A 15770-nucleotide genomic window follows, 5' to 3' on the forward strand; every position below is an offset into this window, starting at 1 on the left:
TATTAAAGAAAAGAAATTTAAACTAGAGCTATTACTAAAGGTGATGAATGTACCCTCGCATGCACAGGCACGGGTCCAGTGTATATTTTTTGTTTAATATAATTTTTTTCACACAAATATACTTTATATATGTTAGTCAAAAGAAAAAAAAATCGATGACAAAAAATCCGGTCATAGTATCATTTACATTGAAAATGTGAACTATGCGAGCGTAACGCTATGGGAAGCTACTCGGCAAACTTTGGAACATTTCAAACTATCGGAGTTTATACACTTGCAGTCGCTACCTGCATGATTGCACCTTCGACACATTTTAAGCTATCCATAAATACTAAACTGACCCCATAAATTGCTTTGAAATACACAGAACAAGTCTCTAGGAGCGAAATATTTCAAATATCCCCGGCGATTTCAGCTGCCAAACGAAGTGATAAAAGCCAGGAACACGTACGCTATCCGGAATGAAATCACCGGGGATAACTGAAATATTTCGCTCGTAGAGACTTGTACTGTGTTTTTCAAAGCAATTTATGGGGTCAGTTTAGCATTTTTGGAAGGCTTTAAATGTTTCCAAGGTGCGATCATGCAGGTAGTGGCTGCAAGTGTATAAACTCCGATTTTGAAACGTTCCACAAGTTTGCCGAGTAGCTTCCCATAGCGTTACGCTCGCATAGTTCACCTTTTCAATGTAAATGATACTATGACCGGATTTTTTGTCATCGATTTTTTTTCTTTTGACTAACATATATAAAGTATATTTGTGTGAAAAAAAATATATTAAACAAAAAATATACACTGGACCCGTGCCTGTGCCCGCATGCACTGACACAGTACATTACAATTTGACGCACATATGTATACAGTATAGTAACAAAAAACAAAGTCCCATAACTATGCAGAATATTTATCTAAAAGAACGTAACATGCACCATGCACAACTAGGGTTGGTACTGATCACTTGCGTGAAGTTTCATTGAATTATGTGCAAGGGTTCGGAAGATTAGGCGCGCACAAGATTGCATATGCAGACTTTATGTACATAGTATGTTAACAAGAATCAAAGTCACATAACTTTGCAATTTTTGTAGTTGAAAGAACCTAACATGCCCCATGCACAACTACTGTTGTTACTGATGACTTGTGTGAAGTTTCATTAAATTGTGTCAAGTGGATGGGGAGAGATGGTGCGCACAAGATTGTGTCTATGTATATAGTATAGTAACAAAAAAGAAAGTCCCGTAACTCTGCATTTTTTTCTGAAAGAACCTAACATGCCCCATGCACAACTACTGTTGTTACTGATCACTTGTGTGAAGTTTCATTTAAATTGTGTCAAGGGGATGAGAAGAGATGGTGCGCACAAGATTGTGTCTACGGACAGACAGACAACCTGAAACCAGTATACCCTCCCTTATAACCTTGTTGTCGCGGGGGGGGGGGGGGGGGGGGGTACAAAAAAGACATAAAAATGAAAAGAATAGTTGTAAATATACACTGGAGGAAATGTTAGATTACCTTAGATTCGAAAATTTTGGACATGGACAGTCTTACTTGTAGCGAGTCGCAGTTTTGCACTTTCCTTATGAGCAGAATCAGGGTTGCCATTTTATAAATCGCGTGCATGTTTTGTGCTTTAAATTAATGGCAAGATCAGGATTATCATGCAAAAATAAAGAAAGTTATCAAAACGAAAATTGTACACCATCCATTAAAAAAAACATGTCAAAATCATCAATTTTGCACCTTTTGAACAGCCTTCAATGATCCCGCTGCAAGAGCAATGCCAACTTATTGACTTTCTCAGCAAGTCCTTACTGAACTTCAGGTTATAAACGGAATGGGGGCCCATCCAGCTAGTTTTTTTCACAAAATAGCGGATATGTTGTACCAATCAACAAGCACAGATACCTTCCGTGATTTGAATTTTTCTGCGAAAATGTGTCTCATTAATTCATACAAAGCTAGCAGCAGTTAGTTTTACAATTGACATCAGAATTTTACATATAACGGCTGTATAAATTTTCTAAAGAATTAACAATCATTACCTCTCACCATATTTTACAAACATCCGAAATCACGAAGTTCTAATTATTACAAATATTAGCGGGGGCCAAAATTCGAAGTGACCTCGGCTCATAAGAGCAAGCTACATTATGGGGGCAAGGGACAGTAAATTTGAAAACTCCACAACTCTGCGCTGATACCAGTGCGAAAACAAATCATAAAAAATCCAATTTCGACAAATTCGAGGCAATTATTAAACGAATGTCTTGCATAGACATAGCACTTCATTATGTAACATTTTCAGTCTGACGATTCTGATGCTTCTGTGATAAAAACAAGTAAAACGCAGGTTTCAGGACACTAAATTTTTACACAAAAATGGCCAAAAATGCACACCTTGCGGCTTGCGCGACCTGTGCCGTATTATCTGCAAATGACTGACCTAAAACACATGCATATTTTTAAAGCATGTGGTCAGACGAAAATAATGGTGGGATGAAAAGTGTCTCATGACCGTTTATTTTTTCCGCAAATTTGAGCTGAAGCTTGATGGATGGATGACTGTTTCCAATTCGTCTGACTTCCGTTACCTCAGGTAAAGTTTTAGACCCGGCCGTCTACATGGAGCTAGCTAGGAAAATTGATACATGCACATATTTATTTTACACAATAATCACTCGTACGCAGGAATCCTTAGTTCTATAAACATCATAAATAACCAGTTGAATATATATGCCTGTAATGTGCTAATGTCTATTTTATTTAAAAAACGTACCCGGGCCAAATGCGAAACTGGCCCCTGCCACTTAACTATAGCGGACGCAACTTGACCCCGATGGTTGACCTTAAGTTTGTATTATAATACAATGTACATAATAAGGCACAACCTATTATTGAAAAGGAGTGTACGTGAAAATATAAAATTGTGTAAATATGAATTAGTATATAAGAAAGTTTTTAGATCAAATTGAGTATACATACTTTGATACTGCACTGCATACATATTAACTCCATATATTGCTACCATAATCACCCTTTATTTCTTCAATGAAATAATCGATATGAATAATCAGCTGAAGGTCAAGCATTGCGGTCAAGTTGCGACTACTATACCATCAAATAGCTCTAAACCAAACAGACTTATTCCCCTTACATTGCATTTTGCAGATCCTGTTTAGCTTTGCCGATATTGTCTTTATCAACTTTTTATCTCTATAATACTTCAGAAACATTTACCTTATCCGAGCGATATCAACAACCTATTATTTCGTGATGAACATGTTACTGCGAGTGAGAACACATTTTGTTTTTGCAGCAAACTTTGTTAACCTCGGATGATACTCCGCTTGCTCGGTGCGCCACGGGCGTGGGTGAACGTTGGCGCGAAATGGTTGCATACATGAGCCTGAACATAGAACTATGTTATTGTTTTGTTTGTTTTGGGTTTAACGCCGTATTTCAACAGTATTACAGTCATGTAACGGCTGACAGTTATTCTAACTAGTGTTCCTGGATTATGTACCAGTACAAATCTGTTCTCCGCAAGTAACTGCAAACTTCCCCACATGAATCGGAGGTTGAAGACTAATGATTTCAGACACAATGTTGTTTATCAAATAGTCACGGAGAACATACGTCCCGCCCGAGGATCGAACTTACGACCCCGCGATCCGTAGACCGACGATCTACCTACTGAGATATGCGGGCGGGCTACCAACTACGTTAAACTATGAACACGGTGTAAGTTGCTAATTTTCTTTTTAATCTTGTTTTAATTATTGATGTCAACGAGGAAATATGATATATTGTACTGCGATTACGCCTAAAACCATTTTGTTCATCAACCAATTTCACATAGGCCCCATCTAACGGTATCCTGATGGTATAGCATTATATAGTCTTACTATATAAATGCTATACCATAAGGATCCGTCAGATGGGGCCTGTGATTTTTCAGTAGCAAATTGGATTTCTAGGGTCTGCCCTTGAGAATTGGGTTTACAATCCCTTTACCCCTGCCAGTTGGAACTTTGCCAGTTGTAAAACAAATGTTTAAAACAATATGTAAAAAATGAGATTAAGGAACAAGCCTAAGAAACGATTGGGGTATCTGCCACACAACAATATAACGTAATGCACGATAAGCCGCACAACAATATGATATGACACACGATATGCCACACGAAAAAACTATGTGACACAAGATACGTCACGCGAAAATGCAACGTGACACACGATATGCCACACAACAATTTGACGAGACACGATACGACACACGACAATGCGACGTGACACATGATATAACACAACAACACGGCAACGGGACACCCGAAATGCCACGAGACAATGTTATGTGATACAAGGTATGTCTCGCGACAATGCAACATGACAAACGACACGACACACTACAATGCGACATGCAACAACGCGACATTCCCGCGTACAAATTCGTACGAATTTAGTATGTCACGTCGCAATATCGACTATTGGAACGGGTGTCGTGTTGCATTTTCATGTGCCATGTCGAGTGTCGTATTTAGCTTAACATGGCTCAAACCGGATTCCGTAAAATGAGGTTGTGAAACCCACAAAGAGATAATAATAGTAATAATAACAATAATTTCTTTATTTTACGAAGGTAAACTCATTATGCAATCACGTAAGCAGATCCAAATGAAATCACATATTTACAATGAGGCCTTCAACAAGGTACAAAGTATTTTAAAAAATGCATATTAAAACAATACAATATCAAAAAAAAAAGCAACAAAATGTAAAATCGCATTTGATCTGAGCTCCTGTAGCATAATGATTATGCAGTGCAGACTTCATAAAAAAAGTTGGGGTTTTGTGTAACTGTATTTGAAAGAGTTCACATTCGCTGCATTTCGGATAATAACTGGTATAGTCAAGTCAAGTCAAAAACCTTTTATTTCACTCATTTCAAGAATACATGAATAAATGAGGTATAGAATTCCACACTTTCATTGATAACAATTTGAAAGATTGTTTCATATAATCTGAATTGAGTCTCAAATGAGAAATTAAACCTTGGGAATTAGATCTTAGGTTGTAAAACGGAGTCCGCAATTTTCACTGTTTGCCTTGTTTTCGGTGCTTCCGAGGGATCTACTTTTCAGATTTTATTGTTTTCGGAAACAGTAATCAACTGATTAATATATTCTGGGGTGGAACCATGCAGAGCCTTAAACGTCATTACAGCTATTAGTAATTTATGTCTGTTTTCGACCATACAGAGCCTTAAAAGTCATTACAGCCCTAAGTAATTTATGTCTGTTTTCGACCATGCAGAGCCTTAAACGTCATTACAGCTATAAGTAATTTATGTTTGTTTTCGACAATGCAGAGCCTTAAACGTCATTACAGCCATAAGTAATTTATGTCTGTTTTCGACCATGCAGAGCCTTAAACGCCATTACAGCCATAAGTAATTTGTTTGTTTTCGACAATGCAGAGCCTTAAACGTCATTACAGCCATAAGTAATTTATGTCTGTTTTCGACCATACAGAGCCTTAAACGTCATTACAGCTATAAGTAATTTATGTCTGTTTTCGGCAGAAAGCCATTTCAGTTCTTTAAGCATATTAACCGAAGAAGTTAACAAAGGTTTTGCTAATATCCATCTAGCAATATTTTTCTGAAACACCGATACTTTTGAAAAGTATGTTTTGGGAGCATTACACCAAAATATCACCGTAGTCAATAATCGGAATGATGTATTTGTTTCACTTCTAGTGTAAGAAATTTTGAGATCTTTCTTAGAAGTGTAAATTTGTTAGATGATTTTTTGCAGACATCTTCTATGTGAACATCCCACTTTAAATGCTGATCGATATGTACACCTAAAACTTCTTAATGTGCGACAAATTTTATACGACAGTTATTCACTGTTAGCTTCAAAGAGGCAGAATGTCTTATTATTTCTTCTCGTCTTTTCAAGGAAAAATAAAACAAATATAAGTTGAACATACCTATAACTTTCAAAAGTTGTAACAAAACTAATAATAAAATGATATAAAATGTTTTATTAAATGTTGAGTAAAGGTAAGAATTACCTGCTCTCATTCTTTCATAATTAGGACTGGACTGCATTAAATCGTCTGCTGCTGCCTGTATCAGAGAAATGTTTACATTTATTTTTTCCATCATCAAGCGCTTATATAAATCAAGTTAGTGCTTTTCAAATTTGGTGATTCCATTTTAAACAAAATGCTCAATAGTATCACGATAGTAAATAAGAACGATAGATTTCAGCTGTTACGCAACACTGACTTTAAACAATCTAAATACAATGTAAATATTATGTACTTACTATATGTCATTTTAAATCCCAATCCAAATTCCGTCTTTTTACAATTTATAATAATATCATAATCCTCAGTATTTTAATATCACCTGTTCAAAAGCGCTAATTTGGTTTTATACATAATTATATTTCCAAATCCAAATATATTTATGTCTGTATTTCATTTGTGTTGATATTTTATATTTCATATTATTTAAACAAACTTATCTAGCCAAATATGTTGAACTTTTCAATAAATACTAAGAACTGTTACATGTTTTTGGTATAAATGTCTTGCATCCCCTACAGGATATAAAAAAAACCCTCGAAATATGGATATCAATCAAGTCTAATGACTCAGTCTTTATTCATTTTTTCTCGAAATGGAAATTTTCATATCACCCTCTCAAGAATGCAATAAAATTTTACCTTACTAATGTTTCCACTACGCCTGGCCTCGATTTGAATCTGAGCTGACTGTTTTCTTTCCAGCTGATAAAGTATATCTTCTCCTTTACGTTCTAAATGCTTTTCAATTTCTTTTCCTTTCTGATCTAGTCTCCCCTTTGATTCCAATTCTACCACTCTTAAAGTCTTTTTAATTTCTATCTCTTCATGCTTAAGCCCCTCTTTTGAGTTGACTTCTGTCACTCTCAAATTCTCTTTGCTTTCTCTCTCTTTCTGATCGATATTCTTTGCAGATTCGATTTCTTTCATCCTAAGCGCTTCCTTGATTTCTTTCTCTTTCTTCTCGATTCTTCCTATTGAGTCGATTTCGGTCTTTCTCAAATCATCTTTCATTTCAACCACTTTCTGTGCAAGTTCATCTTTTATAGTTGAACCTATCACCTTTATCTGTTTTTCACTTTCATCAGTTTTAACTCCAATTTCAGTCGTAGCGTCAACTATTCTCTGTTTAAGATTCTGTTCCTTCTCTTCGATTGCATCCATTGCAATACGACGGACTTCCATTTCATCTGTAGTTGTTATTACAAACTTTTCCTGCTTTAGCTGTAAATTAATTATAAAATATCTGGAACAATTTATCTTTATTATAGCACTCAGAGCAACAATAATACTTACCGAGGCAGTCTGTAAGAGAGCTAAATTCCCCGCCACCGTTATGGATAGTGAAATGGTAAACCTTTGACTTTGAGATGTGACTTGACCGTGAACTGGCATGGCAGACACATGAATTTTGCACATCATCTTGATGACGTGATCATTTGACCAAAGTTTCATGAAAATCTTTCAAGGGGTTTATGAGATACAGAACTCAAACCTTTGACTGACTTGAGACCTTGACCTTAAGTTGACATGGCCGACTCACGAATTCTTGATGCGGTGATCATTTCACCCAAATTTGATGAAAATCCTTCAAGGGGTTTAGGAGATACAGATTGGACACAAACTGGAAGGCTCAAACATCTGACCCTATATTGAAAGCTTGACCTTGAGCCGGCATGGCTGACTCATAAGCATATCGTCTTGATGAGGTGATCGTTTGACCCAAGTTTTATAAAATTCCTTCACGGTGTTCAAAAGATATAGCGCGAACAAGAAATGGAAGGATAAAACCTTTTACCTCGAGTTATGACCTTGATCTTGAGTTGGCATGACAGACTCAAGAGTTCTGCACATCGTCTTGGATAGGTTATCATTTGACACAGGATTCATATGAATTCTTCAAGGGGATTAGGGAATAAAGAGCGGACACAGAATGGAAAGCTTAAACCTTTGACCCTGAGTTGTGACCTTGACCTTGATCCAACATGGTTGACTCATAAGTTCTGCATATTACATTGGAGATAATCATTTAAGGTGTTAAGGAGTTTTGGAGATACATAGCGGACACAAAAGGCTCAAAAGTTTTACCCTTAAATGTGACCTTGACATTGAACTGGCATAAATGACTAATGGATTCTGCACATTGTCTTGATGAAGTGATCATTTGACAAAAGTTTTATAAAATTCCTTCAGGGAGTTTAGGAGATATGGAGCGGATATAAGATGGATGGCTAAAACTTTTGACCTTGATTTGTGACCTTGACCTTGAGCCGACAAGACTGACTTATAAGTTCTGCACATTGTCTTGATGAGGTGATCATTTGATCCAAGTTTCATGAAAATCCTTGAGGAATTTAAAAGATATGGAGCAGACACGAAAGTGTTATGGACAAATGAAGGACAGAAGGGCGGATGGACAGCGACCATTCCTATAACCCCCATCACTCGTGACGGGGGATTAAAAATAGCAGAAGCGCGGAACTTAAAATAACACAAAACCTATATTTGCATGCTGAAAGAACATAATATGCATGTATTTACATATTCATTATGAAAATCCAGGAATTTGAAATCAGGAACTCAAGTTGCGTAGGGAATATTACCTCAAGCAGTTTCTTGACCGCATTTTTAGATTCTTGTCTATCTTTGATTTCTTTATCATCTTGCAGCAGTTCTATCATATCATCTATATAATTTGCAATGTCTGTGTCCTCTACTTCCATATTGTTACAATGAAATATGGTGTTTCTGTGTTGAAGTACCTGCAATACACCAACAAATCAACAAGGCTTAGAAACATTATTTACACAAAACGTTTTCTATCACAAATGCTAAATTTATGAACATTACATTTAGTATGTGTATGTAAAACAGAACAGGACAGAACTGAACAAAAAGAAAACTTTACTAAGTCTTGCAGTAGGACATCGCATATTATTCACAAAAAAACAGTACTAATTTACCAGTCATAAGTGACCTCCATATCAAATGTGATCTTAGACGAAAGCATTCTCTAGTCATTTAGTAAAAAGTTCTACTGCTCTGGGTCAATGTGACCTTGACGTTTGACCTACTCATCTCAAAATCATTAGGAGTCGTCTGCTCGTCATGATCAGTCGCCATATTAAGTTTCGTGATTGAGTCCCAAGCGTTCTCAAGTTATTGTCCAGAAATGGTTTAACTGTTTCGGGTCACTGTGACCTTGACCTTTGACTTACTGATCTCAAAATCAAAATAAGTCATCTGTTGGTCATGATCAACCTGTCAATAAAGTTTCATGACTCTGGAAAAGGTTTAACTATTCCCGGTCACATTGACCTTGACCTTTAATCCACCAAGTTCGATATTATGAAAAGGAGTAATTCGCTGGTCATGACCAACCTCCCTATCAACTTTCATAATCTTCAGCCTAAATATTCTTAAGTTATCATTCGGAAACCGATTGACTCTTCCAGTCACTGTAACCGTGACATTTGACCCACTCCACTTAAAATCAATCATCTTGAGTTATTTAGCGGAAACCGATTGATGTACCGACCAACCGGCCAATATCTGCGAAATAATATACCCCCCCCCCTCTTCAAAGGAATGGTGGAGGTGGGGGCATTGTAAATAATATGATACAGTACGTATTTCAACAAGCAAATACGATGAATTGGTATCCCCCGCCGAAAGGGTCTGTGGTGAGGAACAGCAAAAAATATACCCAGCAAAAAGTTAAGAATGTTACAAAGAATCAAGTAATTTCATTAGTTAAAATCAAATTAACAGAAAATTAATGTTTTTTTGTGTGTGTGGGGGGGGGGGGGGGGGGGGGTACAAAAGTTTACATGTTGATTATAAAAATTGATGGGGGGTGGGGGTGGGAGTGGGAGGGGGAGGCAAAGTGGCGACAAAGTGTGGGTTCACAACAATTGGTTGGTTTGTTATGTACAAATCTGTGGCTTTTTTAAACAATTAAAGGGCAATAACTGTATGGAAAATAAAGCAAAAAAAAAAAAAAAAGAAAATGACGGGCATCATCAAAGTATGTTGGTTCATATTTATTTTAAGTTTGATGAAATTCTACCTGCTAGCAACTGAGAAACGGCTGCGGACGGACATTTTTGTGCATTTTTCATTAAATCAAGGGCAATAATTCTAAGGGAATTTGACAAATCGAAAACAAACTTGAAGGGCATCATCACAGTATCTTGGTTCATGTCTATTTCAAGTTTGAAGAAATTCTACCTGCTAATTACTGAGAAATGGCTGCGAACGGACATTTTTCATTAAATCAAGGACAATAACTCTTAGGGAAAATGACCAATCAAAAAACTTGACGCGCATCATCACAGTATGTTGGTTCATGTATATTTCAAGTTTCATAAAATTCTACCAGGTAGTTACTGAGAAATGGCTGCGGACGGACGGACGGACTGACTGACTGACGGACGGACTGACAGACGGACAACGCCATTCCAATACCCCCTCCAGATTTCATCGGCGGGGGATGATTAGATAATTTTTACATAATGGGCGGCTATATGTCAGGCGTAGTAATTTCATATTATTTCGATTCTAATAGCATTATTTGATGAAATGTGATGTCATTGTTGGGTCGTGTATGTAACAGAAAAAATATACGTATATTACGAGTGAAATATTCGACCGAAAAGATCACATGTGTGATATATGTGTGAAATATTCGATCGAAAATAGTACACACATGTATGTTGGACTTTGATTTTCAGAGACAGACCAAAACGAATATCTCAGACCACCAGCACTACTACCACTACCTCACATTATTAGATCTACTTTATGCGGATGACTCTGGTAAAAAAAAAACATTGAAAAAAGCTAACAGAAGGTCTTCAATCAAACTATAAATTCCACATCTGAATCATTTGAAGAACCTAGGTGCAACTTTAGATCAGAGTTTTACTGGTGAATAAATGTCGGACTCTAGTATCAAAAGGGAAAATGCCAGGTTAGAATTTCTGTATATGAAACAGAAATTTCTTACTGTTTATCAGGTCCCAGAAAAGTCACAAATTAGCTATATAGCTAAATCTAGCTATATATAGCTAGAAGTAGCTATAAAACCAATACCAATAAGGCAAAATATGTCAAAATAAGATGCAAAGTGGTCATAATCGCGTCCAAAAGGTTTGTAAGATGAAAGACAATAACACAAAACCAAAATCTTTGTAGTCACATTTTCAATAACTTCAGCAATATTTTGCGATTAATCATCACAGAATTTTTCACTTGGGACAATCATCGTGTATATGACAAATTTATAAGTGACTAATCGCAGAAATTCACAACATGTATTGAAACTGAAACTGCATAGATCTCCATTCTTTGTGATTGTCTTTTGTCTCATAAACCATTTGAATGGGATAATAACTATTTTATGTTTCAAATTCACATATTTTGAACAATTGTTACTGGTTTATAGCTATTTCTAGCTATATATAGCTAGACTTAGCTATATAGCTAATTTGTGACTTTTCTGGGACCTGTTTATACTAAAAGACTTTTGGTTTTAGTCTTTATACAGAGTCATTTTCACTATGCTTGTTTTTTTCTGGTTTTACGGCTTATCTCTGTTTTGGGAAAGCAGCCTACATGGTTGGATGGTTATCCAATTTATAAATGATTTAGTCAACGTTTTGCATGATTTCATTATTTCGACTTTCCTACGTCGTATTTTCTTCTTGTCAATGTTGTAGTACTTTACTGCCGCGCATGCGCACAGATCTGTTTACGAAATTACGATTATGCGAGGTAGAAAGAAGCTACTGCATATTTTCAATACAATGATAAGCTCGAAAATGATTGAAAGTACGTTTTGTTCATAAAATCCTTTCAAACTGCTCATAACATTTCTTAACAAGAGGGCCAAGATGGCCCTAGGTCGCTCACCTTAGAAACACACCATACCACAACATTTTAAACAGAGTAAACATGTTTGACCTAGTGATTTCATGGAAAAAAATATTAGTAAGTATTTTCTTTGATTTAACTTAGTGACCTAGTTTTTGACCCCAGATGACCCATAATCGCTCTTGACCTAGATTTTATCGAGGCTATTATTCTGACCAAAATTCATAAAGGTTAATCGAAAAATAACAGCCTCTATCGCATACCCAAGGTTTTTCTTTGATTTATCCTAGTGACCTACTTTTTGACCCCAGATGACCCATATTTGTTCTTAACCTAAATTTTATCAAGACAATCATTCTGACCAAAACTCATGAAGATTAGTTGAAAAATATAGCCTCTGTCACATACACAATATGTTTCTTTGATTTGACCTAGTGACCTAGTTTTTGACCCAAGATGACCCATTTTCAAACTCGGCCTAGATTTCATCAAGGTAGTCATTCTGGCCAAAATTCTTGAAGATTAATTGAAAAATACAGCCTCTATCGCATACACAAGGTTTTTTTTTTATTTGACCTAGTGACCTATTTTTGACCCCAGATGACCCATATTCAAACTTGGCCTAGATTTCATCAAGATTATCATTCTGACCAAAATTCATGAAGATTAATTGATAAAAAAAGCCTCTATCACATACACAAGGTTTTTCTGTGATTTGACCTAGTGACCTAGTTGTTGACCCCAGATGACCCATATTTGAACACGGCTTAGATTTCATCAAGGCTATTTTCTGACCAAAAATCATGAAGGTTAATCGAAAAATACAGCCTCTATCACATACACAAGGTTTTTCTTCGATTTGACCTAGTGACCTAGTTTTTAACCCCAGATGACTCATTTTAAAATCTGGCCTAGATTTTATCAAGGTAATCATTCTGACCAAAATTCATCAAGATTAAAAGAAAGATACAGCCTCTATCGCATACACAAGGTTTATCTTTGATTTGACCTAATGACCTAGTTTTTAACCGTAGATGACCCATTTTAAAACTCGACCTAGATTTCATCGAGGTAATCATTCTGACCAAATTTCATAAGATTAATTTAAAAAAACAGTCCCTATAACGCTTACACAAGGTTTTTCTTTGATTTGACCAAAAGACCTAGTTTTGACCCCAGATGACCCATTTTCAAACTTGGCCTAGATTTCATCAAGGTTATCATTGTGATCAATTTTCATGAAGATCAGTTGAAAAATACAGCCTCTATCGCATATACAAACTAAATGTTGACAGACGACAGACAGACGCCGGACAATGAGCGATCACAAAAACTCACCCGAGCATTGCTCAGGTGAGCTAAAAAGTATATTAATACCATTGTTGTTGTAATCGTATATGCTTGAATAAGTAAACATTAAGCATAATGTCATAGTTGTTGTAACCGTATATGCTTAAAAGTAAACATTAAGCATAATTTCATTGTTGTAACTGTATATGCTTGAAAGTAAACATTAAGCATAATTTCATTGTTGTAACTGTATATGCTTGAAAGTAAACATTAAGCATAATGTCATTGTTGTTGTAACTGTATATGCTTGAAAGTAAACATTAAGCATAATGTCATTGTTGCTGTAACTGTATATGCTTGAAAGTAAATATTAAGCATAATGTCATTGTTGTTGTAACCGTATATGCTTAAAAGTAAACATTAAGCATAATGTCATGTTGTTGTAACCGTATATGCTTGAAAGTAAACATTAAGCATAATAATGTATATGTTACTTACCCTTGAGAAAGCATCACTGCCATCAATTATACACTGGATATGGTGATGGAACTCTATGTTATCAATCAACAGATGCAACAAGCCGGAACAATCAAAATCAGTTGCTTTTGTCTTGTGTTCATATCCTGGAGCATTTATGAAACATTTTGCAACAGCCCAAGGTTCAGTACACCACTGATGAGCGTCTGTGTTTCTCCAGTATGGGGCAGGAGGAGTGGATGCGTGACGCCTAATAACTTCGTCGTATATGGCCCCACATACGTTGCTGGGACAAGACGTTTTCCCGCGTGGGTGTAGACAGTTACAATGTGTTTGACCGAGAGGACACTGTCTATTTTTGGTTTGAACATGGTCCGGCTGGAGTGTGCGTACATCGCAAAGTCCACATGCTACTGCTGATAGATTATGTTTCTGTTTAACTTTATCTAAGATATCTGCATGCTGCTGGTTAACAAGATGATCACAGAATGGTTCCAAGCCGTCTTTTACATATTTAATACCAAGCCCGGCTCTCACCCAGTTCCTGTATTTCTTGTTCTCAAGCTGCGCCCTGTGGTCCATTGTTTATCTTTATCTGTGAGTAAGAACGGTATCAACATGCCTGCATTATACTGTTTATACAATACTATAATGGAATACAGTTCACATTAATAATCTATGCTGAAATGATATTCAAAATGATATATAACATTTGTAGTCACCAGCTGTCTATATTATTTAACGCATGTGGCTGTCTAGTTTATATATAGGTTTTTAATCAACAGAATCCAGGGGTCGAATTTATCGGAAATTCGTGTGAAAATTAAAAAATCGAGTAGGAAATCATGGCACTCGAATATTTTTGAGATCACGATTGAAAAATTCGCTCAAACTGTCTTTAAAAGCTCCTTTGGGGTAGTTATTTCAGTGATAATCACGTAACCGCCTCCAGAGGCTGGTAGCTTTATGGCATACAGACACTAAATAGAATTAAATGAAAAAGGTCCGTCAGCTGTCAAAGGACTGGGAGTTGCACACGAAACTCTTATCTTACTGAGACAAATATTATGTCAAATAAAAAATTGTGCCAGGTTATTTTATAATCCTGTAACGATTACTGAATACATAAAAGGGAAGTAATTCGATTCATATGCAAATTTGTAAACCTCTCAATTGTCATTGGAGTAAAGTGACAGTATACAGGCACAATAAATCACCTTTGGTGACAAGCTAGCTTTTCACTGAAGGTATTTGTGTGGCACTTAAACGTTACAAATGGTGGCAGCGGTGGGATGAAGTCAACTACCGGACTGGAGTTGCCTTACCCATGCATTTCCTAGCCAAATCACGGGACGAGATTTCTCGGAGGGGAAAGTAATGTAACGATTACTGAATACATAAAAGGGAAGTAATTCCATTCATATGCAAATTTGTAAACCTCTCAATTGTCATTGGAGTAAAAATGACAGTATAAAGGCGCAATAAATCATCTTTGGTGATGAGCTAGCTTTTCATCGACGGGGTTTGTGTGGCACTAAAACGTTACAATCCCACATCCAATGACGAAGTTACTAACCGGACAAGGTCAATAAAAGCCATATTTGACCTTTATACTCCAAGTATGACCTTAACCTTTAAGAAACTGACACGGGTGTTGCGCGCGATACGCCGTCTCATGGTGGTAAACAGTTTTGCAAACTAATTTTAAAATCCCACAATCAATGATAAAGCTATTGTCTGAACAAGGTCAATTACAGCCATATTTAACCTTTAAACTTCACGTGTGAACTTGACCTTTAAGATATTGACGCCGATATTGCACGCGACACACCATCTCATAGTGGTAAACAATTGTGCCAGGTTATTTTCTAATCCCAAATTTAATGACGTAGTTATTGTGCGGACAAGGTCAATAATAGCAATATTTGACATTTAAACTCCACTGAAGTGTGACCTTGACCTTTAAGACATTGAAACAGGCGTTGCGCGCGACACGCTTTCTCATGGTGGTGAAATATTGTGCCAAGTTAT

General features: G+C 36.4%; 1 protein-coding gene across 1 annotated transcript; it reads right to left on the minus strand.

The window, feature by feature from the left end:
• Nucleotides 1–4395: 4395 nt before the first annotated feature.
• Nucleotides 4396–14355, minus strand: LOC128549414 (uncharacterized protein CXorf38-like). Its single transcript, XM_053526056.1, has 4 exons — nt 13761–14355; nt 8702–8860; nt 6741–7322; nt 4396–6136 (listed from the first exon to the last, which is right to left on the minus strand). The coding sequence occupies exons 1-4, from the start codon at nt 14319–14321 to the stop codon at nt 5879–5881; spliced, it is 1560 nt and encodes a 519-aa protein (XP_053382031.1). The 5' UTR covers nt 14322–14355; the 3' UTR covers nt 4396–5878.
• Nucleotides 14356–15770: the final 1415 nt, after the last annotated feature.

Source organism: Mercenaria mercenaria, chromosome 16, assembly GCF_021730395.1.
Source record: "Mercenaria mercenaria strain notata chromosome 16, MADL_Memer_1, whole genome shotgun sequence".
Classification (NCBI taxonomy): Eukaryota; Metazoa; Mollusca; class Bivalvia; order Venerida; family Veneridae; genus Mercenaria; species Mercenaria mercenaria.